Source organism: Felis catus, chromosome C1, assembly GCF_018350175.1.
Source record: "Felis catus isolate Fca126 chromosome C1, F.catus_Fca126_mat1.0, whole genome shotgun sequence".
Classification (NCBI taxonomy): Eukaryota; Metazoa; Chordata; class Mammalia; order Carnivora; family Felidae; genus Felis; species Felis catus.
In genome coordinates this window covers 27,972,070-27,999,984 of record NC_058375.1, presented here as the reverse complement: position 1 = coordinate 27,999,984, position 27,915 = coordinate 27,972,070, and the positions used below count along the sequence as shown (strand labels likewise).

Below are 27,915 nucleotides of genomic sequence, written 5' to 3'. Positions count from 1 at the left end.
TCCACCCCAGGTCCGGCTGCAGACTCCGAAGTTCTGCTCGGGCTTTCCGCGTTCTCCGGCAGGGGGCAGCCCAGCCACCCCAGCTGGAGACGAAAGCAGCGGTCGAACCGCGAGGCCCAATCCACCACGGAGGCGGCAGCCGGCGGCCCAATAAGCGTCCGCCTCGGGCGCCTCCCAACAAGCGGCTCGCTGATTGGCTTTCTCGGCCACCCGCCGCGTTACCCTGGCAACCAAGCGAGGGGACGCGGCGGCTGTGAGTCTAGGCCTCCCGCCACCCAACCCCGGGGCTCGTCGCCTGCCCCGCTGGTATCTGGCACCATGTCGGTGCGGACGCTACCGCTGCTCTTCTTGAACTTGGGCGGGGAGATGCTTTACATCCTGGACCAGCGGCTGCGGGCCCAGAACATCCCGGGAGACAAAGCCCGCAAAGGTGAGAGGCGCCCGGCCCGCGCAGCCAGCCCCACGCCCCGCAGCCCGGCTCCCTCCCCGCCGCCCCGGCGCTCGCAGCCGGACCCCGTCCCCCCAGCCAGGCCCCCCTGCAGACTGACCAACACCGCTGCACCCCGCGCCCCTATAGCCAGCCCCATAACGCCACAGCCCCGTCTGGTCAGAGCCCCTCAGGAGTCAAATTCTCCAAAAAAAAAAAAAAATTTCGCAGCAGAAGGATTAAATACCCGCGCTAAGGTATATCATTAGGGGACCTGACCCCCTCACCTCCAATTTCCATCCCCCTCCCTCAAATTGGAGAGATGATCTCCCAGTCTCTCTTGACAAATGATCCCTCCCAAATGTAGGAGTCCCATCCGCCCACCACCTGGCGACAAACTCCTTGCCAGTCCAAGAATCCTCTGCTCCAACGAGGTGTGGATTCTCCTGTCCTCTGTGTAGTAGCCTCCTTCATGAACTGGAGGCAAGTCTTGCTCATTTCAGAAGCTATTTCTAGAAAGATGGGGTTCTGGAATAACAGATAAATAAGAAAACACAAGTGAGTTTTAAGTTATTCTCTTTACAATTACTGGAAGAGAAGGCAGTTCTGGAGATAATTATATGAGAGTTTCTGAAATGCAAACGCTGTCACCCATATACACCACGTCTAATTTCCGGAGAAATGACCACCCAGAACTCTTTGCCACCCTTATCCTCTCCCTCTTTTCCTTCCTCTCAACCAACATCCGCTTTCACCAAGTTTCCTGGGATTAAGTATGAAAGAAATCTGTATTTCAAGGTAGAGAAAGAAGAGTTGATATAAAGGTAACTGACATGACCCAAGATTAAAAATGTATTCTCTCCAACACTCTGTATGCTCAACTGATGTTAAATGTGCATATTCGGACGTTAAGCATACATATTCAGATATTCACTGTTGTGCCTGTGCGATTGAGTCCAAGTCTATGCACAAAGAGATAAAAAGAGTTCCCTGCAGCATACCCCCTCCATTCATTCTGCACACTGCCGCCTGTGAGCTTCCTAAAATGCAAATCTGTCCATACTCCCCGCTACTTAAAACCCTTTGTCAGCTTTCCACTGCTGTTTGGATGGAGACCAAGTCTTCGGCAGGATGATTCAGGGCCCTCGCTGACATGATCTCTCTCCACCTCTGCAGTCCTACCTTCCACCACTGCCTGCCTCCTACTGTGTATCTTAATCATAGATCTACATTTAAAGCATGTGCATTCAGATTTCCATGCTAGTAATCCCCATTGTACCCCAAACCTGCCATTTCTGTGCTGATAGTTCCCCTTCCATCCTGCATTTTCAGCTTAAGAATCATCTCCTTCGGGAAGATGGGGAAAGGGTCTGAGAATCCTCCCATAGCACTCCATGCATGCCTCTCCCTACCTTGTCACTGGCCATGTTATACTGAAACAGTCTTTGGGTGTCTCCCCCACACGTGAGGGTTTTATTCAGCTTTGTACTGTAGCACCTAGCGCAATGCCTAGGCCAGAATAAATTGGTGTTGAGTCAGTGTTTGTTGAACTGATGATCTAAATTGGCTGTTTGATATGATGTTGCCATTTCTTCCTCAAGAGGGTTCTGTCTTCCTTGGCCCATATGTTCTGTGATTTCACTGCGCCTGATGGCACTAGTGAGCTGACAGGTAGTCCTTGCCCTGGCTGCCTGCATCTCAGAAGACAGTGTAAATTAGCAATTAAGAGCACACTCACTGCAGTCATACAACTGGGTTCCAACTGTAGCTCTGCCATTTAGCCAGCTGTGTGATTTTGGAGTGTAACCTCCATAAGACCGTTTCTTTTTCCATAAAATGGGAATCATACATACTTACAGCAAAGTTGTAAGAATTGAATGAGATCTTGTATTCAGCATATTTTGCACAATGAGTAGCAGGTGCTGGCTTTCAAGAGGGGGGGTCAGGACAAGACCCTCTGAATGCGAAGGGACCGGTTTCCTTTGTCTTCAGGAGCTATAGTCCTTCTGGGTTTGCGGAGCGCAGCTCTAGGGAGTTTCGGCCATGGTTAGCAATTCACATCCACTCGCTGGTTCCTTCCTTCCACAGTTTGGGTGAGTGTCAGACATCCTGTGAGATGCTGGGTGGAGCCTGATCCAGCTGTTCTGTGTATTCACAGAATTCAGGGCTTTGGATCAGTCTCATCCAGCAACTGATTCTAAAACGGGGCAGGCGGTGGGGGGGGGGGGGGTTGCTGGGGAGCTGACATATCTTCCTAACAACAACAATAAACATTTACTAAGCACTTACCGTGTACCAAGGACCTCTCTGAAGACCTTAATCCCCACACCTATACTATCCTTTAGGTAATACTATCCCCTTTTTACAGTTGGGGAAGCTAATTTGCCCAGGGTTACATAGCCAGTAGGAGGAAGAGTAAAGGATTTGAACCCAGGTCTTCAGGCTCCAGAGCTCACACTCTTAATGAATATGTCCTCAACTGCTGCACTATACTTCCATACGTGGGGGGACTGTATCAGAATCTTTGGGAGGGGGGATGGGAGGTGGGGAAGAGAGGGAGAGCTTTGAAAAACGTATCCAACATACCCCACTGATTTTATGAAAGGAATGACAGAGGGTAGCTGGCTCATGGGGACTTGTAGAAGACAGTGACAAAACAGGGTAGAGGGCTCAGGATTCACAAAGCTGAGAAACACCCTTCTGTCCCCCCATTGAGAGTTGGCGTAGCTGCAGGAGCCACTGTGGCCATTACTGGCGCACAGAGGCCTATAAAACACCAGACACGGTAAACAAGTCCTCGTTGATGCCGTGAATGGAAATCATGTTTCTTCTAGGTGTTTTCATTATCTTACACAACTAATTGGTCTCCTGGAAGCCCTCCCGCTCCCACAAGGCCAGCGCACATATTGCAGTTTTTCACCACGATGCAGCCTCTAGTTTAGCATTCAACAGAAAGGAAGTGCCGTCTCTGTGGGGCAACTTCTGAGTGTTGCATATGAATGTCCCACGTTTTAAGCAACAGCAAGAATAATAAAAGCTGCCTTTGCCTCCTGTCCTCTCAAAAATACTCCTAAATAAGACCCTATTACATTTTGTTTACATTCCTCATTTTACAGAAGGGGAAACTGAGACATAGAGCCAGTAAGTGACCTTTCCAGGACAAGCAGATCACAGCGTAGTACTTACTGAGCAACCAAATGGTGGTGAGATTCTGTTTTTATTTTTCTAGTTCCAATGTAGCAGGCAGCTCTGGATAATCTTGAGCCTTCCTCCCATTCAAAATACTAAAGTGAAATTGTTGCAACCAAGTCATCAGGAAAAATAACAGAAAGTCAGGAGGCGGTTTTTACCTTCCTGAGGTCCTCAGGAGGACAGGGACGTGGGGCGCACAGCACTAGAGCGACCTCTGCTGGAGCTGAGTGTCATTGCCTGCAGGAGTGCCCTTACCCAGGACCCGATTTTGCCAGCAGCAGGGAGCCACTGTCTCTTAGAGTACTGGGCCCCTTGCAGCACCACCCCTCTGCCCACGAACGCATCAGGCAAGACTGCCTGTAAAATAATGCCACTGAAAGACAGAGGATGTGGACATTATGCCAAAGAAACCAGTATCTGCTCCAAGAAGGCCAGGTTCTTGGTGCTGCTTCCCCAGTATTTTCTCTCCAAAAGCCTGTGACTTGTGGGGAAAAAGATGGTGAATTTTCCCAGAGGCGTCTAACCTTGCAGTGGGAACCTTTTGCCACCAGTTAGGGCACGGCAGTGGCTGTGCTTTTTTTTTTTTTTTTTTTTTTTTTAATTTTTTTTTCAACTTTTTATTTATTTTTGGGACAGAGAGAGAGAGAGCATGAACGGGGGAGGGGCAGAGAGAGAGGGAGACACAGAATCGGAAGCAGGCTCCAGGCTCTGAGCCATCAGCCCAGAGCCTGACGCGGGGCTTGAACTCACAGACCGCGAGATCGTGACCCGGCTGAAGTCGGACACTTAACTGACTGCGCCACTCAGGCGCCCCAGTGGCTGTGCTTTCGAACTGATTTCTTAGGTGCTGTTGGTGCTGTATGTTGAAGGCACATGGATGCTCGATTATAACTTCAGAAATCACCTCTGAAACAACCTATTTTGCAAGTGTTTCCAAAAGAGACCATTAATTACAAAATGTGTTTAAAATGTGCATGCAATAAATAAATAAATAAATAAATAGATAAATAAATAAATAAGAACGTGGATGCACGTAGAACCCTGCTTAGAGGGCGTGGTATTGGAGTTCAACATTGAAATCTCCCCCCAGAAAATTAAGGAAAGAAAAAAGCCACATTTCGTCCTTTATGGGTAGTGTCCAAAGTTGTGTGGTACAGAAAGCGAGGCCAGAAGAGAAGCCAGCTAAGTGTTCGATGCGTGTTATCTGCTTCATCCCCACAGCAACCCTATGATGTAGGTGCCGTTCCGATCCCCATTTTACAGATGAAGAAACTGAGGTTCAATAAATTGCTTGAAGTTACATAGCTAGCAAATGGTAGAGCCGGATCTCAACCTATAAAGGGTCTTGATTCTCACGGATTTCTCCAGCCAAGTACCTTTCTCCTCATTTGGTTTCCTCTTGGCATGTCCCCACCCGCTTTTGTCCTCAGGGGCTTTCTTTACAGTGGTCCCCTCATTACTGCCCTCTTTTTACATGGGAGTCATGCATCTGTATGTAAAAAGTAAATCAGAAACAAATGGACATTTTTTCCTTTTGGTTCACCTTTCAAGTTTTCTATCTGGAGCAGTTCCATCTGTACTCTGGAAAGGGAAATCTTAATCAAAAAAAAAAAATCAGGTTGTAGAAAAAGAAAATCCTCTCTCCACCTACTCTGGGGAGTCTTCCTCATGAAAGTGAGTGTTTGTACAAGCCTTTGAATGGTGTGTATTCTCACAGCATCAGAGAAAATGACTCCTCAGGCCTTTCAAGATCAACCCCAAGGTAGCTGGTTTCTCCTGGGTTTCCTCTCCCACGAGGCCCCCCTCTAAAAGACATAGCCTCTCCAGGGCTCTTTTGGAACTTGTTATTTACCTATCGTCCTTTCCAAAGTCTCAAATGGAAGGCAGGGTATCCGCATTAGACGTCACTGCCCACGTGCAAACTAAAGTTTCATAGGCCACAACGTCGGAATTGGTGTTTTTAAAGCCTCCTTGAAAAAAATGTTCTTGCTTCATGAACTGGTGTTTTCTTTTTATATGCTTCATGTAGATGAATGGACAGAGGTGGACAGAAAACGAGGTATGCTATCTCTGGGCTGCATGCGTTCAGTCTGCATCCACAGGCTCACTCGGTCCTGTATCGTTGGGCTTCCTGTGGGACCACTCTAAATACTCCTAAGGGAAAACACAGGCGTGAGTTTCTCTTTAGCCAAGACGTTGGTTGTATGGTGGAATCTCTTAGTTAAATACATGCAGCACGTAAGATGAAAACCAAGCAAACTTTGGCCAAAGGACCATATGGCGCCCTAGGTATTTGTCTCTTCTCATCAGTGCCAAGTTTGACAGAGACCACCAAGACAGCAGCTACACATCTGGGGAGACTGTCCTATCCGGTAGTCCTTAAAACCATTATGTGACAGTATCATGCAGCCAAAGAATTGCGCTTCGACACCGGTGCTCCTCCCCGAGCCGTTCTCCTTAGCACACAGAGATCTCTACTGAGCAACGGAGAAAAATGGGAGCCTGTGGCTGCACAGCCGCCAGGACTGTGGGCTGCAGCATGCATGCACCAGGACCTAATCGTGCCAAATCTTCAGTTTCCCCTTCACCTACAACCAGCAGCAAACCTGAAAATTTGGCCAGTTCCCCAGAATAAAAGCTTAGCCTTCCCCACCTTTAAATGTCACAAGTACCTTCCATCACTTGACATTTGGGTGCGGTTTATGCACGCCATCGGCCATCGTCCTCAAGATTTTAAATGCTCTCACCATACCGAGTATGCCGAGGAGATGACATACGTAATATGTAAGAGCACAGACGGTAAAATCAAACACCCATCCTAATTTCACTTCCACCACCAGCTACGTGACCTTGGACTTTAACCTGTCTAAGATTCAGTGGTCCTCCTTGATAGAATAAGGAGAGTAATTCAGTGTTGTCTCGGGGTTTAAATGAGATAATGCACGGAAAGTTCTAAGCCCAGTGCCTGGAACATAGTAAGGTTTCAAAAATGGTAACCACCTGGAAGTAGCAGCTTCTCCCTTTTAGGCTCGGTTCCAAATTGCATATTCCCCATAACAATTAAATGTAGAGCAGAGGTAGTTGGTAACAACCCAGTTGCCTTCAGGGGTGCGTGGGTGGCTCAGTCGGTTAAGCATCTGACCTTGGCTCAGGTCATGATCTCACTGTTCGTGGGTTCAAGCCCCATGTCGGGCTCTGTGCTGACGGCTCAGAGCCTGGAGCCTGCTTCAGATCCTGCGTCCCTCTCTTTCTGCTCCTCCCCTGCTTGTACTCTGTCTCTCAAAAATAGACAAACATTTAAAAAATTTTTAAAAACCCAGTTGCTTTCATCAAGAGAATTATTTCATCTAGGCCAGGATCCAAGAAAAACACACCTGAAGTCCTCGATACACTTTTATTGCATTTTACCACTGCTCTTGAGCGATTTTTGGCCCACCTCTTGACACATGGTGGAATTTCAGGTGAGACGTGAATTACGAAGGCTGTGAGTATACATAATTGAATCACTGGAATTTAATTTAACTTAGGCATTTTTAAAATTTTTTTTAATGTTTATTTATTTTTGAGACAGAGACAGAGCATGAACAGGGGAGGGTCAGAGAGAGGGAGACACAGAATCTGAAACAGGCTCCAGGTTCTGAGCTGTCAGCACAGAGCCCGACGTGGGGCTCGAACTCACGGACCTCGAGATCATGACCTGAGCCAAAGTCGGCCGCTTAACCGACTGAGCCACCCAGGCACCCCCAACTTAGGCATTTTTAAATAACAAGCAGAACTTGACCTCATAGTCAGAACCCAGGACAAGCAGCCTGATATGTTAAGAGCTCAGCTACTAACCCTCTCTGATGCACCTGTTAAAAATTACTTCCTTCCCTGCCCTTAGTCCCTGCAGGCTGTCGCCTAGCTCCTAGCACATTCCTGCCTCGTGAAATTAGGCAGAGCTCGTGTGAGTGCAGAAAGCTGACACCAAGACAGACTGACAGGCCTGCTTAAAATCGTTTCTCGGGTTTAACTTCAATACAGCATGGACTGCTTCTCTAGGGAAGGACAGCCTTCCGTTCCTCGTGCCCTGGCGTGTATCTCGAGTCCGGTACAGATTTAGGCCCACCTCAACCAAGTGCCGGGTAAAGCGCATTGTGAGCTGTAAGCCTGTTAATTTGTGCCCCCATACTCTTTCCAAAGACTTAAATTTGAGAGGCGAGAGCCCTGGGTGCCAGAGCCCAATCATAAAACGGTCATTTCTTCTTTGGGGTCATTTGTGTTCACCTCTCTGCCCACAGAGACAGGGTGCGCTGTGCTCCTAATGACAGGTAAACTTTCTGGTTGTTCTGGTACAAGGAGCCATGGTGATACGTGGCCTATTCACTTCCCGGAGGGAAAGGTTTCACTTTGCTTTGTACTTTGCCAGAGTGACTAACACCCTGCAATTTTCTTTCTTTTAGAACTGAGGTATTTGGGTCTAAGCTGCTAGGGACTCAAAGACTCTAGAGAAACGACCCAGCACCCGGGTAAATGGCAGCTTTTGTAAACACTGACATAACCAGAGCTGATGTGATTCTTCCACTGGAATTCTTCCTCTTTGGCACTCCTCGTTGCCCTACATAAATCTGGAATATTCTTCAAATTCTTTCTTTTGAGGGCTTATATGTGGCTTTGCATTTGTACCTATTCCCTTGCAAATTCTGCACTCGATCTAGGCTACGGTAAGAACAGGGTTAGGAAACCCAGTTCCTTGCAGGCCCTTGCTTGTTTTGGCCAAAGACAAAAGACCGTTCATGAAGCAAACCCAGAAGAGTTCATATGTCCCCAAACTGTCCACACTGGGGAAATGTTAGTGCACATTAGGGGCATGCTGCAATGGGTTCAAGTTGTCAGAGGTGACGCCTACCCTATATTGGTAATGGAGTTCTTCCTCACAAAGAAGATAGAGCCTAGAGTGAAGTCCTAAGGTCAAGTGTGAGTTCAACACTTCTGCAAGGAGCCACAGTCATTTAGTTCTTTTCTGTTAAAAAAGGTGGGGAGGGGGCTTCCGCTCTTTCTCCGTAGCCCTTCCATGTAAGATTTAAAAACAGCCTGGGGGTGCCTGGGTGGCTCAGTCGGTTAAGCGTCTGACTTTGGCTCAGGTTATGATCTCATGGTTCCTAAGTCCAAGGCCCACATCAGGCTCTCTGCTGTCAGCTCAGAGCCTGCTTCAAATCCTCTGTCTCCCCCCGTCTCTCTCTGCTCCTCTCCCGTGCTCACACATTCTCTCTTAAAAATAAATAAACACTGGGGCGCCTGGGTGGCGCAGTCGGTTAAGCGTCCGACTTCAGCCAGGTCACGATCTCGCGGTCCGGGAGTTCGAGCCCCGCGTCGGGCTCTGGGCTGACAGCTCAGAGCCTGGAGCCTGTTTCAGATTCTGTGTCTCCCTCTCTCTCTGCCCCTCCCCTGTTCATGCTCTGTCTCTCTCTGTCCCAAAAATAAATAAACGTTGAAAAACTTTAAAAAATAAATAAATAAATAAATAAATAAATAAATAAACAAACAAACAAACATTAAAAAAAAAAGATTTAGACACAACTAGCCCCCAGCTCCCCTTTCCCCTCAAAATGTTCTTCGAGATGCTTTTTTTTAAAGATTTTACTTTTTTTAAGGAATCTCTACACCCAATGTGGGCTCAGACTGACAACCCCAAGATCAAGAGTCGCACACTCCACCAACTGAGCCAGCCAGGTGCCCAGATGCTTTTTAGTGCTGGCCTGAGCGCTCAGGGTACTTCTATCCATGACTTAAAGGTATGACCTGACCACACTACCTTGCCTTCAGTCTCCAAAATTCATGGTCACAACCAATCACCTGGTGCCACCTTTGTGTGGCAAGAGAAAGGGGCATTTGTATCCTTCGGTGATAATCACTCATGTTTAGTAATTGATTTGGTATCATTATTCTAAATAATCAGTTTTCTTGCAAGTTTTAATTGCTATGAATGTATATTCTCAGCATTCATATACTCTCACCCTGAGGTCAGCATATATCTGGCTTAATTAAGAATAACCTGTGTTCATACATACCTGGTCCTATTTCTTGTACCAGATGGTTTTCCTAGCCCTCAACTAATGTTATTTGAGCAGCACAAAATAGTTAATTGAATGAGTGAATGAACGACTAGAATTATAGACACTTTGGTTTGCACATGCCTTAGGACTTTTATTCTCACCAGATGGAAACTTTCCATTTGAACAACACTGAGACATATCACCACAGTGTAATATCAATATTATAGATCAAATGTAGAAATCAAGGCATTCTAAAATGGTGCATGAAGTACACGTCTTGTAGAAACACTAGAAATCTCTAACCAGTGGGTAGACTTGTCTATTTTCATAAAGTATTTTTTCTTTAAACAGAGTCAATTACCATTATTGGTTCCATTTTTATGAAATTTAATTTTAAGTAAAAAGTTACAGATTAGCTAAACAAACAAAAAGAGCAATACTGCCTCTCATTTCAAGGAAGAGATCGAAAATGTTCATAGGAATCTTTTTTTTTTTTTAATTTTTTTTCAACATTTATTTATTTTTGGGACAGAGAGAGACAGAGCATGAACGGGGGAGGGGCAGAGAGAGAGGGAGACACAGAATCTGAAACAGGCTCCAGGCTCTGAGCCATCAGCCCAGAGCCCGACGCGGGGCTCGAACTCACAGACCGCGAGATCGTGACCTGGCTGAAGTCGGACGCTTAACCGACTGCACCACCCAGGCGCCCCAGCAATCTTTTTTAAAGAAAGAAGAAACATTTCCCCCATCAAGTGAGATAATACCTGTATAAAAGTGGCTTATAGCCCCTAAAGCATGACACATTTATACATTGTCACATTTATGTTTGCTCTGGGACAGGCTCATAAGGCACTCTGGGCCCTGCTTTCTATTGGGACACCTGTGTGGTTTATCCCAAGGGAGCACATCTCGCCAGCACATCAGCATCCCCAGCTCTGCTTAGACCGGCCCCTGCATCCCATTCATACACAGAGACCATTTCCCGAATACAGCTTCCTCCAGTACCTCGCTCAGCTGTATTCTCTCTTGTCTCTACAGTTCTGCACGACATCATCTCAACCATGTTCAATCGAAAGTTTATGGAGGAATTGTTCAAACCCCAAGAGCTCTACTCCAAGAAGGCCCTGAGGACCGTCTACGACCGCCTGGCTCATGCCTCCATTATGAGACTGAACCAGGCCAGCATGGATAAGGTGAGAGCAGAGAGCTGCCTCTGTCCCCTTGGTTGCACCTCTTGTACCCTTTGTGGATGAGCACAGACTGGGTCAAATGAGATGATGTATGCAATGGTGCCTCGCCAAAAAGAAAAAAAAAAAAGGCACTCACAAGTATCAGGTGTTGGTATTGAGTTTTGGAGTTAGAAAGGATCTCAAGTCATCCATCCCAACCCCTCTGATGTTCGTGTCCTTCCACCTGCCCAGAGAGGGCTGGCATCCGTGCCCATATTTGGGAACACTAGGAACACACCTAGGAACCTCAACCCAACACAGGTGCCCCATCCTAAACACTAATTCTGCTTCATTCTTAACAAATCTAAGCTTTGCGATGAGGAAACCAGACATTTTTAAAAGCAAATTCGATACTGCTCAGTCTTTACTTAGAACGTGAACATATCTATTCCTTTGGGGAACAAATTGTTGGGGCACTCTGATTTTTAAAACGATAATTTCAAATAAATAAATGGCAGAGAACAGACAAATCTCCTATTCAGAAGAATCTCCTGTTCAGAGCATGCTCTGCCATCAAGAAAGGAGAACATAACCCCGCACTCCCTGTGTGGGGGCTGCACTCAGTGACTTCCTTCCAAAGAGGCCAGTACAGAAGGGGAGGGGGACACCAACTTTCAGTGGAGAAATGACAAACATTACCTCCACCGGGACGATCAAGGTCCACGTCAACAGTGATAAGTCATGTTGGTAGTATGTGCCCCGATGGGATGTGATGAGGATGGCACTCGACCCCTGTGGTCTCTCCCCCCGAACACTCACAACCCCGGTCTAATCGTGAGAAGAACTTCAGATGACATTTGGAGGTCACGTTACAAAGTACCTAACCAGTACTCAAAGCTCGCAAGGCCACCAAAACCAAGCAAAGTTAGAGAAACTGTCACAGCCAAGAGAGGCCTAAGGGACCTGATGACTAAATGTAACATGGGGTCCTGGAACAGAAACAGGACGTTAGGGGAAACTAATGAAATCTGAATGAAATATGGGCTTCAGTTATTTTTAATAATAGCAATAACAATAATAATTTTTAAATAATTTATTTTTTAGTGTCTCTGTTATGTGAAGGTTTTAAAATCCTGAGGACTGACAGTGAGTGCTGAGTGTGCAAAATCAGTGCTCACTTAATGCTGGAAGCTGGGAACCTTGGGGAGACAGACTGGCTTTAACTGTGCCCTTACCCCCTCTCACTTACTTCTGGAAAGTTACTTGATCTCCCTGGGCCTCCGGTTTCTCATCTATAAAATGGGGATAATAATAGCTTGTTGGTATCAGTTCAAGGAGGACTCAATGAGAAAACATAGCACACCTAGGCTTGGCACGTAATAGATGTTCAATCAGTGTTAATCATCTTCTCCGCTCTGCTCACTCTTCTGCCTTTAAGAAGGTCTACGTTTTCAGGGGCGCCTGGGTGGCGCAGTCGGTTAAGCGTCCGACTTCAGCCAGGTCACGATCTCGCGGTCCGGGAGTTCGAGCCCCGCGTCAGGCTCTGGGCTGATGGCTCGGAGCCTGGAGCCTGTTTCCGATTCTGTGTCTCCCTCTCTCTCTGCCCCTCCCCGTTCATGCTCTGTCTCTCTCTGTCCCAAAAATAAATAAACGTTGAAAAAAAAAATTAAAAAAAAAAAAAAAAAAAGAAGGTCTACGTTTTCGTAAAGAAAGCACACAGATTTTGGACTCAAAAAACCTAGATTCTTGGGGTACCTGGGGGGCTCAGTGGGTTAAGCATCCAACCCTTGATTTCGGCTTGGGTCACGATCTCACGACTCGTGGGATCGAGCCCTGCGTCAGGCTCTGCACTGACAGCAAGGAGCCTGCTTGGGATTCTCCCTCTCTCTCCCTCTCTCTCTGCCCCTCCCCCTGCCCCTCCCCCACTCACATGTATGCACACTCCCTCAAGAGTAAATAAATAAAAAAAAATTTTTAACCTGGATTCGAGTTTCTAGCTCTACCAGTTACAAGCTATGAGACTCAATTTACTGAATAATCTGAATTTTCATTTCTTCATCTTATACCTGTTTTTATCCTTGATTCCTTGCATGGTGTCCTATCCACCGCAGGTGCTTCATGTCTGGCAATGAAGGCAGAGTCTCAAATCTATATCTTTAGTATTTTATGTTCACACACACACACACACACACACACACACACACCCCAGGGTGCTCCTCTTGCCTTAGGATCTGACCATCCTGAGTTCAAATCTCACCCTGCCACTTACTACCAGCTATGTAAAATTAGGCAAGTCTCTTCGTTTTTAAACTTGGGCTAACCTCTACATCATAGAGTCCATGTGAAGATTAAATAGGACCAAACTAGGTGATGTATGTGATCGTGCTCAGCACCACACTAGATCGTCATAGCTTATAGTCTCCACCCTGCCTCGAACGTGCCGGTAGCTTCTCTCCCAGACTGCTTCCTTCTGCCCCGCATCCCCCAGACTGCCCTGCCACTGTCAGCATTGGCCTTCTCCTGAGCACTAGATGGAAAACGCATTTCAGACAGCCCTTATCTTCGTCCCCAAACCTAGTCAGGCAGTCGCCACATGTGACGCTTTTCCTTTGAAGAGTCACGTGTGCTTCCTTTCCCTGCCTTTTCCATGCCCACCATCTTTATACCAGGCCTTACATCTGGATTACTCCAGCAAAGTTTCTTTCACTCTTTTTTTTCTTAAGTTTTTTTTTTTTTTAATTTGAGAGAGAGAGAAACTGTGAGCAGCGGAGAGGCAGAGAGAGAGGGAGAATCGTAAGCAGGCTTCGCACCATCAGCACGGAGCCGGATGCCGGGCTTGAACCCATGAACCACAAGTTCATGACCTGAGCCGGAAGCCCGACGCCGGATGCAACAGACCGAGCCCAGTTTCTTTCATTCTTGTAGTCACTAGATGTTATTACACACCTATCAGGAGCCAGGTCCTAGCCAATCTCCCCAACTCCAGTCTCCCTTCCACTCCATCTCATTTTATCATTGCCAGACTCACTGATCTGGCCTAACCACTACCTCTATCCTGACAGCTCAGAAAAATTTAGTAGCTCTCTAATCCCCACCACGTCTAGTCTAAATTATTTTGCCTGCCTTGGAGCGCTTGGGTGACTCAGTTAAGCGTCCGACTTCGGCTCAGGTCATGATCTCATGGTCCGTAAGTCCGAGCCCCGCTTCGGGTTCTGTGCTAACAGCTCGGACGGAGCCTGGAGCCTGCTTGGGATTCTGTGTCTCCGTCTCTCTTTCTGCCCTTCCCCCGCTTGTGCTCTCTCTGTTTCTCAAAAATAAACATTAAAAAAAGTTAAAAATAAATAAGTAAATAAGTTTGCCTGTCTTTCTAAAACCTTTAATATTCTAATCTTGCCATACTTATCCAACTTTGTTTCCCACCGACCCCAACACGAATTCCCCTCTCCAATCAGGCTGTCCTCCTCCTTCTCCCAGGAAAATAGCATACTCCTTGCTGCCTTCAGGCCCTCCTACATGCTGTTGCCCTCAGCTAGAATGCCTATCCCCTCCCTCAGTCAGTGGGAACCTATGACTGCAGCCTTCTGCTCCAGCAAAACCTATCCTGACCACTTTGGTCCTCACCAGTGTCTCGCCTCTTCCCGCTCACGGGCGGTCAGACCACGTGGGGGGCTTGTTGATATCTCGTTAAGTACCGTTCAGCGTTTAAAACTGCTCCTACATGGTTGTGGGACCTTACATTTGCCACATGTGCACATACCATCTCCCTGCCTCCTCTCAGCAGTTCCGCAATGACAGGAAATTAGGGAATAATTTTTACACATGTGAAAGCTCAGGCTCAGAGAGGTGGAGGGACTTGGCCAGGGCCATCCAGCACATCAGCCACAGTGGTGGAGGGCTGGCTTTTGGGTTTTCGCTCTCTGAGGCCAGCACCAGTCCAGGGCCCCGTGGCTGCCGATACTGTCCCAAACGTGTTCCATTAGCAACGCATGTGAGCTGACCAGAAATCCTGGTTTTCTCAGGAATGCTCCTCCACTGGTCTGGCTTCATGCTCCTCCTGCTGCTCTGACTTAATTACTAATATTATCCCCTTTGACTCTCAAAAGTATCTTGGTTTGAGTGATCACTGACGTGGTCACCTGAGCTGTATGATATGCCGAGAACTGGTTTTCAGTAAATGCTTGACCGAATGATTGTGTGGAGGTGCTGATGTCTACGTCTCTGATCCCCTTTATTTTGCTCAGCTCTATGACCTGATGACTATGGCTTTCAAACACCAAGTGTTGCTGTGCCCCCGCCCCAAGGATGTGTTGCTCGTCACTTTCAATCATTTAGATGCCATCAAGGGATTCATCCAAGACTCCCCAGCCATCCTGCATCAAGTGGAGGAGATTTTCCGGCAGCTGACTGAAGTAAGAGGTCACCGCCAGTTCATCATCCCCCAGCCCTGTTCTTGTTCTCATTCCCCCTGATAAGAACAGTTGGATTCTGGGGCTCCTGGGTGACTCAGTCAGTTAAGTGTCCGACTCTTGATTTCAGCTCACATCATGATCTCACTGTTGTGAGTTCGAGCCTCACGTCTTTGGGGCTCTGTGCTGACAGTGCAGAGCCTGCTTGAGATTCTCTCTCTCCCCCTCTCTCTGCCCCTCCCTCCTCTCTCTTTCTGTCTCTCTCTCTTTCTCTCAAAATATAAATAAACGTCTTAAAAAAAAAAAAAGAACAGCTAGATTCTATGACAGACAGAATAGGCAAAGCCTGCCACTCTCCCCAAAATTCTAAAAATCTACAAGTATCTAAAAATAGATTAAAAGGTCATATAATAGGCCTTCCCATCTTATGCGCTCTCACCGTTGCCTTCAACGCTGGGAAAGCAATGACACAGAGCACGAGCGCGGCCATTTTCTCCTGACCCCTCTGAGAAGGAGTTCGCGGTGGATGTTCTGCTAAATCTGAACGGGAGAAGGGAGAAGTGAAGGGTACCATAATGGGGTCTGTCCCCCTGGGGAGGGAGCCGGGCTGGCTCTCCTGCCGCCCCTCCTCCCCCAGCAGCCGAGTTCCCTGAGTCCCCTGTTGGCCTCTCTGGCTCCAGCCCCTGAGTGCCCGCCTAGCCCTGCCTGTCTGCCCTTCCCACCTCACTTCTGGAGGTGAAGTGCTTCTTTCTGCTTTGCCTCTGGCAGACATACGGGGGCCTCTCTGCGGGGGAGTTCCAGCTGATCCGGCAGACCCTCCTCACCTTCTTCCAGGACCTGCACATCCGGGTGAGTGAGTGGGTGGCCCCAGGAGCACCCTGCCACTGCTGTCCTAGGGAAACAGGGTGCCAAGGGGCCAGGCAGAAGACGCCTGAGGTGGCCCAGGTAGTGGTGTCCTCAGCGCTTGGCTCCATGATGATAAAATTGCCGATAACAAATCTCAGCAGTTTTCAAATGGACCAAGGAAGACAGTGATATCGCCATTCTTGCCCAGTTACCTTATGTATCTCTTTAAAATATGGTCTGTTCCCTTCTCCAGAGGAAATGTGTTCTCTGTGGACCAGGGAAGACAAATAGATTTCAACGCAGAGGCCAATTTCATTTTTAACCCTCATGAATAATTTTATTCGGCATAGATGGGAGTAATAATAACACCAACATAAATTAAGATCTCTCATAGTCATCGATTAAAATTTTTAAAAATATATGAAAGTACAAATAAGATTAAGTTTTGTATTGCTTTAAAATATTGAAAACCCTGCATCATATTCTTCTCAGGACGGTGCCTGTGTGGACATTGTTTTATGGATTGTAGTGATATAAGCAGCCATATTGATTTCTCAATTCTGACGAGATAAAATCCATTATAATGAAAAGACACTCCTAATAATAAGTTTATAACAAAATCATTAAAATATATTAAACCACAAAATATATTAAGCTTTAATTGCCAAGTAGGCAGGCAGTGAAACATCTGAATGTCCATGAAGAAAAATAGGAATCTCCTATCCTGATGATACTCCGCTGCTGCTCCGTTACACTTGGCTGGTTTTCCGAGGCTGGTCTCTAAAGGTGTTTCTGCTCGGCCGCAATGTCTGATTGCCTACACAGATTTTCTCTGTTTTCAAAACAGTCTTGATAGTCTTTAGATTTGTTAGTGGGAATCCACTTGAAATCCTGAGCAGTTCTTTACAACCATCCCAATCCCCAACCCCCTCAGCCCTCCAGAACCCTTGCAGAGTTGCCTCCTCAAAGGCAGTCTCCTCAGATCACCTACCCTCAACCAGACTCTCATTCCCATTCCCATTTCCTTCCCTCGTGGACCTTCCTCGTGTTCTTCCCATTGTTTCAGATGTTGGGACACATCATTCCATCTTTGCCTTTTCATAGAATGTTCCCTATACCTCCCCTCGATTATCCACCGCCCTTGGAATCAGTTCATTCTGTAAAACTAGTCAATCCAACACATGTTTATTGAGTGCCTACTCTATACTTACTCAGTGTCTGAGATACTAGGGTGAGAGATACATGGGTGAACAAGACAAAGGCCCTGCCTTGGGGAGGTTCTACACTAGTAGGAAGAGACGGGGAGGACAAGTAAGTCATGTTCTGGTTCTGATAACTTTTAGGAAAATGACAAGGTAAGGTAAAGTTATAGAGAGCAACTGGGATGGAATGTCCCTTTAGACCAACAGTGTCTCATAGCACTTTCTGTCGCGATAGAGATGTTCTATATCTGTGCTGTCTACCATGATAGCCACTAGCCATGGTTATGGAACACTTAAAATACGGCTAGTGTGACAGAGAAACTGAATTTTCAAGTTAATTTTAATAGCCACACTTGACTAGTAGCTACTATACTGGACAGCACATCCTTAGATGATAGAGTTAAAGACATGTCAAGGGCAGCCTTTCTGAGGACAGACACTTGAGTTGACATCTCAGGGAAGTGCATCTAAATTGAAGGGACAGCAAGTTCAAAGATCCTGAGATGGAAAAAGCATGATGTGTTCCTTGGACAGAGACAAAGCCAGTGTGAGTGAAGCCTATATAGGCAGGAGTGATACAGTTAACAAGCTGTGTGGCGTGGGCACTGACTCATCAGAACAGATGCCAGTTATAACTAAACTGGTACCTACCAGTTGACTTAGCTTTGTATCCAAGTGAGGAGTTTATTTTAAGAGTAAAGAAAACATTTCAGGCATCCTAAGGTGAACAATAACGTGATCTGATTTGTGTTCTGGAAGATGAACTGTATGGGACAAGGGCGGAAATAGGACTGTAGCTAGGACACTACTGTAGAAATCTGGGTAAAAAATGAAAGTTCTTGGGGCCCCTGGGTGGCTCAGTCAGTTAAGCGTCCAACTTCGGCTCAGGTCGTGATCTCACGGTTCGTGGGCTCTAGCCCCGCATCAGGCTCTCCGCTGACAGCACAGAGCCTGCTTCGGATCCTCTGTCTCCCTCTCTTTCTGCCCCTTGTGCGCTCTCTCTCTCTCTCTCTCTCTCTCAAAAAAAACCATTTAGAGGCACCTGGGTGGCTCAGTCGGTTAAGAATACAACTCTTGATTTTGGCTCAGGTCATGATCTCACTGTTCGTGAGTGACAGCACAGAGCATGCATGGGATTCTCTCTCTCTCTCTCTCTCTTTCCCTCTCTCTCTCTCTCTCTCTCTGCCCTTTGCTCACTCATGCCCTCTATCAAAAAAATAAAATAATAATTATTTTAGGGGCACCTGAGTGGCTCAGTTGGTTGGGCGCCCAACTTCAGCTCAGGTCATGGTCTCACAGTTTGTGAGTTCAAGCCCCACGTCGGGCTCTGTGCTGACAGCTCAGAGCCTGGAGCCTGCTTCAGATTCTGTGTCTCCCCCATCTCTCTGCCCCTCCCATGCTCATGCTGTGTCTCTCTCTGTCTCTCAATAATAAATAAACATTTAAAAAAATTTTTAAATAATAATAATTATTATTATTTTATAAATAAAAATTAAACAAATAAACATTTTTTTAAGACAATGAAAGTTCTCGGGGCATCTGGCTGGCTCAGTCGGTGGAGTATCTGACTCTATCTCATGGTTGTAAGTTCAAGCTCCACATTGGGTGTAGAGATTACTTAAAAATAAAATCTTTAAAAAAAAAAAAAAAGAGGGGCGCCTGGGTGGCTAAGTCGGTTAGGTGTCCGACTTCGGCTCAGGTCATGATCTCATGGTTCATGAGTTCGAGCCCCACATTGGGCTCTGTGCTGACAGCTCAGAGACTGGAGCCTGCTTCGAAATCTGTGACTCCCCCTCTCTCTCTGTCCCCTCCCCAGCTCATGCTCTGTCTCTGTCTCTGACAAAATAAATAAACATTAAAAAAAATTTTTTTAAAGAAAGAAAGAAAGAAAGAGAATGACAGTTCTTGATGCCAGTGGAGATAGTGAGAAATCTTCACATTTGGGGTATCCCTTCTGGGCAAGAGCAGTTAAGACTTACTGAGAAATTGGACATGGGGAGGGAGACAAAGAAGAATGAAGAATGACTACATTTTTGGCCTGAGCAGCAGGTGGTGCCATTAACTGAGAGGGGGAAAGCCTGAGGGAAGTATATTTGAATAGAAAAATTAATTAATTTTATCTAAGTTTGATTTGCCTATTAGGCATCTGAGTAGCAAAGTCAAATAAGCAATTGAATATATAAGTCATAGAGACGGCATTCAAAGTCTTCTGGTCTCTTGGTGGAGGCTGGTCATCCTCCCTTGTCCACAGGTAGGGTGTAAAAAGCATGGTCAGCATTCCACCACCTTCCCCCTTGCTTTCAGATCATTATTCTCCTGCCCTCACCAGCTTGGCCCTCCCCTAGTGAGGACAGACCGATAAGCCCAACACCACACAAAGCCCTGCACTCATCACTCACTGAAACTGACTGTCCAGTCACTCACCCCTGTTCCCGGAGCATTGACATCCCTGGCTGGCTCTCCTCCTGGCCAGCAGAGCCCAGCCACCGTCCTGGGGAATGTGACTGCTCAGGGACACGCCTCATCCGGCACTCCAGACCCACAGTCCTGTGACTTTCATTTCCTCTTTCCATAGGAAACATGCTACCTGCCCCCAGGAACTCATTAGAGAAGGGGGAAATGCACTAAGTGCCTTACAGATGTTTGGTTTTAAAATAGAAGAGCATAAAGAGGGAGGACACGGGGGTGGGGGCAGTCATTTCTACCTCAGAGAATCAGAAAAGTTGGGGTGTCCGGCTGGCTCAGTCGGTGGAGCATGTGACTCTTGATCTTGGGGTCGTGAGTTCAAGCCCCACATTGGACGTAGAGATTACTTATATGTCTTTTTAAAAAAAGAAAGAAAGAAAAGTCTTCATAGAGGATCTGGTATCTTTTTTAAAAAATGGATTTTCACCAGGCCCATGGGAAAATAGGAGCGGGGTTAAGTGGACATCCGAAGTAGAGAACACCATCTCAGTAAAGGCATGAGGCACATACCTGTTTGGTGTATTTCGTGGTGCAGAGGCAGCAGAAGGCTGCAAGCGTGTGGATATGGCAAGAACATAGGATTCAAGGAGGAACATGGCTGCAGAGAAGAACACGGGCCAACTGGACATTATCTGGCAGGCAGCAGAGAGTCACTACAGCAGGAAAAGGACACAGCCTGATAGAAGTTTAGAAGTGTCTCTTCACGGGTGCCTGGCTGGCTCAGTTGGTTAAGTGTCTGACTCTTGATTTCAGCTCAGGTCATGATCTCATGGTTCATGGGTTCAAGCCCCGCATTGGGCTCTGCACTGACAGCGTGTCTCTCTCTCTCTCTCTCTCTCTCTCTCTCTCTCTCTCTCTCTCTCTCTCAAAAATGAATAAACTTTAAAAAAAAAGAAGGGTCTTCACCGCAGAATGGAGGATGGCTCACAACCAGGTGAGGGGGGGCAGGGAGGCCAATTAGGAGGCACCTGCAGCGGCCAGGCCAGAGATGACGAAGGTCTGCACTGGGGACCAGGGTGGAGAGGAGGGGCCAGGCACAAGGAGTAATTACTGGGTCTGCAGGGCTTGGTGACTGAATGCACACGGGAAGGTGGCGAGGAGAGGAACTCAGACGGCTGAGGTGGTGCCCTGGTGGCGTCAGTCGCTACAACTGGGAACACCAGAGGAGAATCAGGTTTGGGAAGACAAACGATGACCCTGTTCTGAGCAGGGTGTATTGGAGGTACATCCCACGGAACCCATAGGTAGACCCGTCTAATAGGCAATGGGATAGATGCACCAAGTGGCCAGGGTAGGAGACCAAGTGGCAGCTTGAGATCTGGGCGCCATCAGCACAGAGGTGAACACTGGGAGTAGAGGAGGTCACTTGGGGGGAAAAAGGGTGAAAGAAGAGGAGAAGGACAGGAGAGCCACACTTAACAGCTGAGGGCCAGCAGAGGGGCTGGGCAAGCAGACAGACCCAACAGTCCCATCCAGCCAAGGGCAGGTTGTCGGGTGAGACACAACCACACACTGGACTGAAGTGTATACATTTCAGACCTGCTATGACACAGTCAACCTTATTAGAATTAGGCTCACAGAGGGTCTAGCACATGCATATATTCCCACTTCTCTCTCCAAATTTTCTTTCTCCATGCTTGTATTCTCATCTCTTGGTCACAGAATCTTAAGGTTAAAAATTCCTTAAAGGTCTTCCAGCCAAACCCACAAACCAGGAGATCGTGACCTGAGCCAAAATCAAGAGTCAGATGCTTCACTAACTGAGCCACGCAGGTGCCCCTCCCATCTCTGCTTCTAAAGTGTCTTCACACCCACCTTCTTCCGGGCCCAGCTCCAAACCCACACTCACCCCTGCCCACTCCCATGCCTGTGGTCATTCTCCTCAGTGGGCTACTGTGCATATACCATCCAGCATATCCTGCTGTGTATTGTCCCCTGTTGCCATTGTACACCCGGGTCCTGGGTCCGGTTGGACTGTAATCCTAAGAGTATTAGCTACCACGTATCGAGCACTTACTGTGTGTCAGACGCAGCGATAAGTGCTTTTTCATTATCTGATTTAGCAGGTAACACTTACCCGTTGAATACATGCTATTATCACCCCCAGTTTGCCAAACAGAAAACTGATACGCGGAAAGGTTGTAGAACTTGCCCCAAACTCAGAGCCAAGGAGTGGCCCAGCTGGGGTGTGAGCCTAGACGGTCTAACATCAGCGTGCCAAACTGCCACCTTACACACTCTTACCCCTTTGCATTTTCACTGCTTTGCACACAACAGATGCTTATTTTTGATGATATTACGAATAAAATCTAGTCGAGTTTTAGAGTTTGAAGGGATCCTCGAATTTATCTCGTTTTACAGATGAGGAAGCCAGGATCCAATAGAACTGATTAACTACTGCAACCTTGATGGAGTTTCATCTGATCCAGACCTTGACACAAAGTATGCAAACCAGGGGGCGTCTGGCTGGTTCAGTTGGTAGAGCATGTGACTCTTGATCTCAGGGTTGTGAACTTGAGCCCAACGTTGAATGTAGAGATTACTTAAAAAAGGAAAAAAAAAAAAGCCAACCAGGAAGTAGAAATCAGCGTATTATGGTGTTTGCAGTCACATAAAAGACCTTCAGACTCTAAGGCCAACCGGATCCAGATCCACCTGCTTGGGCCCCTTTCCACTGGTCTAGCACATGGCCCAAAGCTCAGGCTCCAGAGTCAGAAACACAAGGGTTGAATCTTTAGCTCTGCCCCTTCCGAGCTGGCTGGCCTTGAGAAAGTGTCTCAACCTCTGAGCTGCCAGTTCCTCGTCCTTATTGTTCTCTTTGGGCAAGTCCCCTCACTCTGGGAACCTCAGCTTCCTCATCTTTAAAATGAGGGTAATACAGCTCACCTGGAAGACTTGCTGTGCGGCTCAAAAGAAGGTCTGTTTGGAAAAACACTGTAACTCTGTAGGGCTAGTTACGCTGAGTCTTTCTCGTTGTTAGAAGCTCACTAGGTAACACCCCCAAGCCATTACACACTTTCCATCCTCAGAATGCTTATGTCTAGGAAAATATACCAAGAAAAATGACAAGAAGTGTATTTTTTCCCAGGTATCCTTATTTCTAAAGGACAAAGTTCAGAATTCCAACGGTCGCTTCGTGTTGCCGGTGTCCGGGCCCGTTCCCTGGGGAACTGAAGTTCCTGGACTCATCAGGTGAATTCTCAACAGTAATTGTCAGACCAACGTTTGGGGTGCCAGGAAACCCACATGCAGGCCACCACGTAGAAAGTGCCGGGTTCCTACCCACCCCAGCCTTCCGTCAGTGAAGCACAGCAGTTAGAAGGTCAGGTTCTCATCCCAGCTAGGCCACTTAGCAGACACTTGAGGCCAACCGCCCAGTTCTTCAAGATTCACTTCCTCATCTATGAAATGGTTGCTATGAGAATGAATAAGATAATAATGCTCTGAAGTGCTTACACAGCACCTGGCACCTCACATGTCCTTGGTAAATATTGTTATTATTACCTCAACCAGCATCTTTATCTTGAAGGAGTGCATGAATCTCCTTTTTGTCCTGTAGTACAAAGAATAAAGAAGCCTCCAGGACTACCCGAGCTTGGAGAACATCCCATCATGTCATACTTTGTATTGTAGAATGTTCGACAGCAAAGGCAAAGAAGTGAAGAAGGTAGAATTCAAGCATGGTGGAAACTATGTCACTGCACCAAAAGAAGGTTCTTTTGAACTTTATGGAGACCGAGTCCTGAAACTGGGAACCAATATGTAAGCACATTCTCCCTCCCCGAATGAATTCAAGTCTGAGGGAGGTCACTTCATTTTTAAAAACCTGCTTGACTTCCCCTATGAAAACCCCTGCTGACAAGTGAAATAATTTCCCCTCAGATACAGTGAATGCAGAGCCCTGACATTTTCCAAGGGCCCCCAAGATGCCCAAACATCAGGTAACTCAACAGGTTGAAAAATAAATAATTTTAAATAGCCACGGAAGAGCACTAGCCAAAACCCTTGTTGCCAAGGAGATCCAGAATGGCGTGGCCTTCACGTACTGTTCACGTTTTTTTCAGTAATCTACATTACTTTGCGAGAAGAGCCATTTCCACCTAACTTCACAGGTATTTTTCTTTGGGAAGCCATGAAATCTGCGTGGGTGCTACCCACTTAGTTATAGTCTGTAATCCTGGCACATTTCTGGATGCTTTTTAATGTCTCAGGATAAAAGTTAACGTGCTGTATTTCTGAGTTAGAAACAAGTCAGTGTAAAAGGGCTGGAAAGCGTTTTCACGGTTTTCTGTTGACACCAGGTACAGTGTGAACCGGCCGGTGGAAACCCATATGTCTGGAGCATCAAAAAACTTAGCTCCACGGACCCAGGTGAGCTTCCGCCCTCCTTATTCCTCTTCAGAACTTATTTCTAGACACAAAACCCGGGATGGGGAGAAGGGTGGAAACTCTAGACTTCAAAGCCAGCCAGCGTTTCCCTCATTGTTTACACTCTTCTCAGTTCAGCCTTGCAAGTACAAAGGTTTTTAATTGTAGTTTCTCATGAAGACTTCCAGTGATCTGACTAATTAGGTAATTTCAGGCTTGGCTCAACCACCATAATTAAGCTGGAACCACACACCAGGACACGTGAAACGGCATTGTACCCGTGCCACTAGGTCTGTGGTTGCTGAGTCTAGCGCTCGTGTGTTCTGATCATTAAACCGTCCCTTTGCAGTGCTACCCGACAGAATGATGTGGTAGCTCCGTTCAAAACGGGGTTTTAGATTCTCTGAATGCCATCTTTATAAATTTTCACAGCATTAGCTACTAGCGAGCTATAGGACAAATCATGAAATAGTTATGTGCAAACATTGATTGAACGACTTCTGTGGGCTGGGAACCCAGGGACACAAAGCTGGCTTAGAAGGAGAAATGGGCCCACAGACCAAGGTGTCAGTATAAGCAAAGGCACCAAGGGACAAGAGAGCCTAGTGGTGTTTGGGGGGAGCGGGGAGGCAACGTCTCTCCCACGTGGCTGGGTCATAACGCAATTGAGGCAGGTGGCCGGAGAGCCGCCCGTACCAGGACACTGGGGCCTGATCCCAAAGAGGCTTAAACAACTTGGACCTTGTCATTTAGGCAAGAGGCAGAGGGGTTTATCTCAAGCGAGAGAGAAGTCTACTTGAGATAACGGGCTGGTGGCAGAGCGACAAAAGAAAGGCAGAGTAGCTGACGAGGCAGAGCAGGGGGCGGCTGGGTTAGAGGAGCCGGGGTTGGAAGGAGGGGTGAGGGTTGAGCGGGGCCAGACAGCAAGAGGAGGGAAGGGATCCCGGGTGTGTTCACCACAGTCACCACCTGAGGGCAGTGTGGTAGCTCCGATGGAAGCAGTGCCCTTGGACCTGGAGCTTTTGCTGAGGCTACTTGTAAACTCAAGGGAACTAGACTGACGAAAGAGGAGGTAATGTTCTTCCTCTGCAAGGAGGAAGGTCGTCTGAGGAGAACGGGGATCCCTGGGGGCCCTCCGCTCATCTTGAAAGTGTGAGAATCTCTGGTTTGCTGCCTTGCTAAGGGTCCTCCTTCTTCTCATGTGGCTTATTTCTGTTTTGGTTAAGCCTCTTTTCTATGCTTTGTTTGGACACATTTCTTCCCCGGATAATGTAAAGAGTCATTGTTTTGCCTTGTTCTGTAATACCACCCTGGGTCTCCGGGGTCTCAGCAGGAAATGTGATCACCTTCATGTAGCTAAAAATCATGAAATTGTTTCTGCAGGAAAACATTGCTCCAAACCCTCTTGCTAAAGAAGAGCTGAATTTCTTGGCCAGGCTGATGGGAGGGATGGAGATTAAGAAACCCAGTGGCCCTGAGCCAGGATTCCGGTTGAATCTCTTCACCACTGATGAAGAGGAGGAGTACGTTTTAAACCTGTTTCTTACAAGGCATATATAAAAATCCTAAGTGTGATAAGAACCAAAAAAAAAAAAAATGACCATTGTAACCAGTAACACTTAAAATATAGGTGTAAAGGTCACAGAGGAAAAACCAGCAAATTCAATAACCTAGTTAAAGAAAAATCCACCAGGGACGCTTGGGTGGCTCAGTTAGTTAAGCGTCTGACTCTTGATCTAGGCTCAGGTCATGATCTCACGGTTCGTGAGATGGAGATCTCAGCTCAGGTCATGGTCTCATGGTTTATGAGATCAAGCCTGACGTGGAGCTCTGCGCTGACAGCACAGAGAAAGTATTCTGTCTCTCCCTCTCTCTCTGCCTCTCCTCTGCGAAAACACGCACGCTCTCTCTCTCTCGCTCTCTCTCTCTCGCTCTCTCTCTCTCTCAAAATAAGTAAATAAACTTTCAAAAAAAGAAGAAGAATCCACCAGTATTAAATAGCATGCATCTTCTGGATTCATTCAAGAAATAGTTCTAATGTCTTACACAGCAAAGCATAGCTGAACAAGAAGTATCGAAAGTCAAGAAAATCATAGTAAGAAAAATCTGTTAAGAAACCAGAGGGAAGTCAGAGCATGAGTCTTTAGGACATGGCAGCGTCCTCCAAAACCAGTAGGGAGAGTGATCCACCCAGATTTATACAAAGCTTCATAGTTTGTAGAGCACGCGTGCATCATTATCTCACGTGATCTTGCACCCAAGTATTTGGGATGGGAGTTGCCCTCTATTCCTGTTGAACTAACTTCTTCTGTGTGAGAGTCACTCTGGTGAGTGCTGGGGACACAAAGATATTTGAGCGTAAGACCTAGAGCCTGTCCTCAGGAGCCCGCAGGGTAGGAGGAGAATGCACGCAGACACAAGTTAGTTCGGTGCCGAGTCATAAATGTTCTAATGGAGGACGTAGTGATTGACTTTGCACCAGCAGATGAAGGGAGTTGGCATCTGGGCTTGGTCTTGGAGTTTGCCAAGCAGAGGAAGGGGAAAAACATTCTGGCCAAGTTCAGTACATGCAAAGGCACAGAGACATACAGGGACTTGACTTTCTGGAGCATAGGGTACACTGCTTGGGGATAGGACGGCCAGAAAGCTGGAGGGAAATGGCAGAAGGTGAGGCAGAAAAAATAGGCTTCTAAATTATCAAGCGCCGGTGTGCCACGCTGTCGGGGAGAAAACCCTAACCTTTGACCCCTTTCTCTACTATCTCATGCAGACAAGCAGCCCTAACCAGGCCAGAAGAGTTGTCCTACGAAGTTATCAACATACAAGCTACTCAGGTGTGTGCGGGCGATTGCACAAGCCAAACGTTAGTCCCCTCCTCACCTCCTAATAACCTTGAACTTCACTGGCCCTCCCTTCTCTCTAATCAGCATGTATCTAGAGCCCCTAGCCTGGCAATCAGGTGAGGAACTGACCTGCATCACGGTGGCGGGATGAAAATTAAACACCAGGTGCACAGAGAGGCAGTCGTGCTGACACGTCCCTTTCACTGCCTTCCCCTGGTGTTTCTCCAACAGGACCAGCAAAGGAATGAAGAGCTGGCTCGCATCATGGGGGAGCTGGAGGTCACGGACCAGCCGAGGCAGAGTGCCAGCAAGGGGGATGATCTGCTTGCCATGATGGATGGGCTGTAGGTGTACTGGCCCGGGACCCTCGGCCCCCTGTGGGGCGGGCTCCCCGATAAGGACCCCAGAGACGCCTTGGGGAGCAACATGATGTCGCTGGTTTTCTCCGGAGTGAGCAGGTACCTCCCGTTCCTGTTTGTGTTGTAACTGAACTACACAAGTCTCCCTCAAGGAGCACAGTGTCTGGAAGGCACACACATACCCACGTTCTCACCAAAATATATTCTGCATTTTAAATTGGACCTTCTCCATTTTCTTCTGGTTTTATGGCAACCATCTAAAGCCATAGGGCCATAGGTTCAAGCCCCAGAGCCAGGAAGGGGGCGCGCCTGTTGCGGCTCTCCATTGCGGCTTTCCTGTGGATGCCTATGGGTCACGGGCCCCTGTGAATTGTCACAAAACTTCAGGGCGTCCTGGGATGTACTCTGCCTTGTAAGCGACTTTGAAATGGGTGGGGAAGGCAGTTGGGGCCCAGCTGAGACAGCCCTCCTCTGCCTGGCACCCCGGGAACCGTAACCTCAGAGGCAGAGTAAGTAAGGCCACTACAGGGAACACGCAGCTGGGCCCCCACGCAGAGCATGTGGGTATCTGTCCTCCTCTGCACACCTCGCTATCCATAAGC

At 47.4% G+C, this 27,915-nt stretch overlaps 1 protein-coding gene across 5 annotated transcripts; it reads left to right on the top strand.

The window, feature by feature from the left end:
• The first annotated feature begins 205 nt into the window (after nt 1-205).
• On the top strand, nt 206-27,535 carry OSCP1 (organic solute carrier partner 1). Of its 5 annotated transcripts, none has more exons than XM_023258480.2 (11): nt 206-430; nt 5,649-5,678; nt 10,693-10,847; nt 15,065-15,232; nt 15,965-16,078; nt 22,832-22,935; nt 23,377-23,505; nt 24,045-24,114; nt 25,495-25,634; nt 26,882-26,945; nt 27,186-27,535. In XM_023258480.2, the coding sequence occupies exons 1-11, from the start codon at nt 319-321 to the stop codon at nt 27,300-27,302; spliced, it is 1,203 nt and encodes a 400-aa protein (XP_023114248.2). In that variant the 5' UTR covers nt 206-318; the 3' UTR covers nt 27,303-27,535. The 5 variants fall into 5 exon arrangements, with proteins under 5 accessions (XP_023114248.2, XP_023114250.2, XP_023114251.2 ...); XM_023258482.2 differs by having other exon boundaries at nt 208-430; nt 15,998-16,078; XM_023258484.2 differs by lacking the exon at nt 5,649-5,678 and adding an exon at nt 9,253-9,393 and having other exon boundaries at nt 292-430.
• Nucleotides 27,536-27,915: the final 380 nt, after the last annotated feature.

Excerpts from the sequence above, each read along its gene's own strand:
- OSCP1 (XM_023258480.2), top strand. The coding sequence starts at position 319 with ATGTCGGTGCGGACGCTACCGCTGCTCTTCTTGAACTTGGGCGGGGAG. Across the intron at positions 431-5,648 it reads GGGAGACAAAGCCCGCAAAG|ATGAATGGACAGAGGTGGAC; the intron begins GTGAGAGGCGCC and ends TGCTTCATGTAG. Across the intron at positions 5,679-10,692 it reads AGAGGTGGACAGAAAACGAG|TTCTGCACGACATCATCTCA; the intron begins GTATGCTATCTC and ends TTGTCTCTACAG.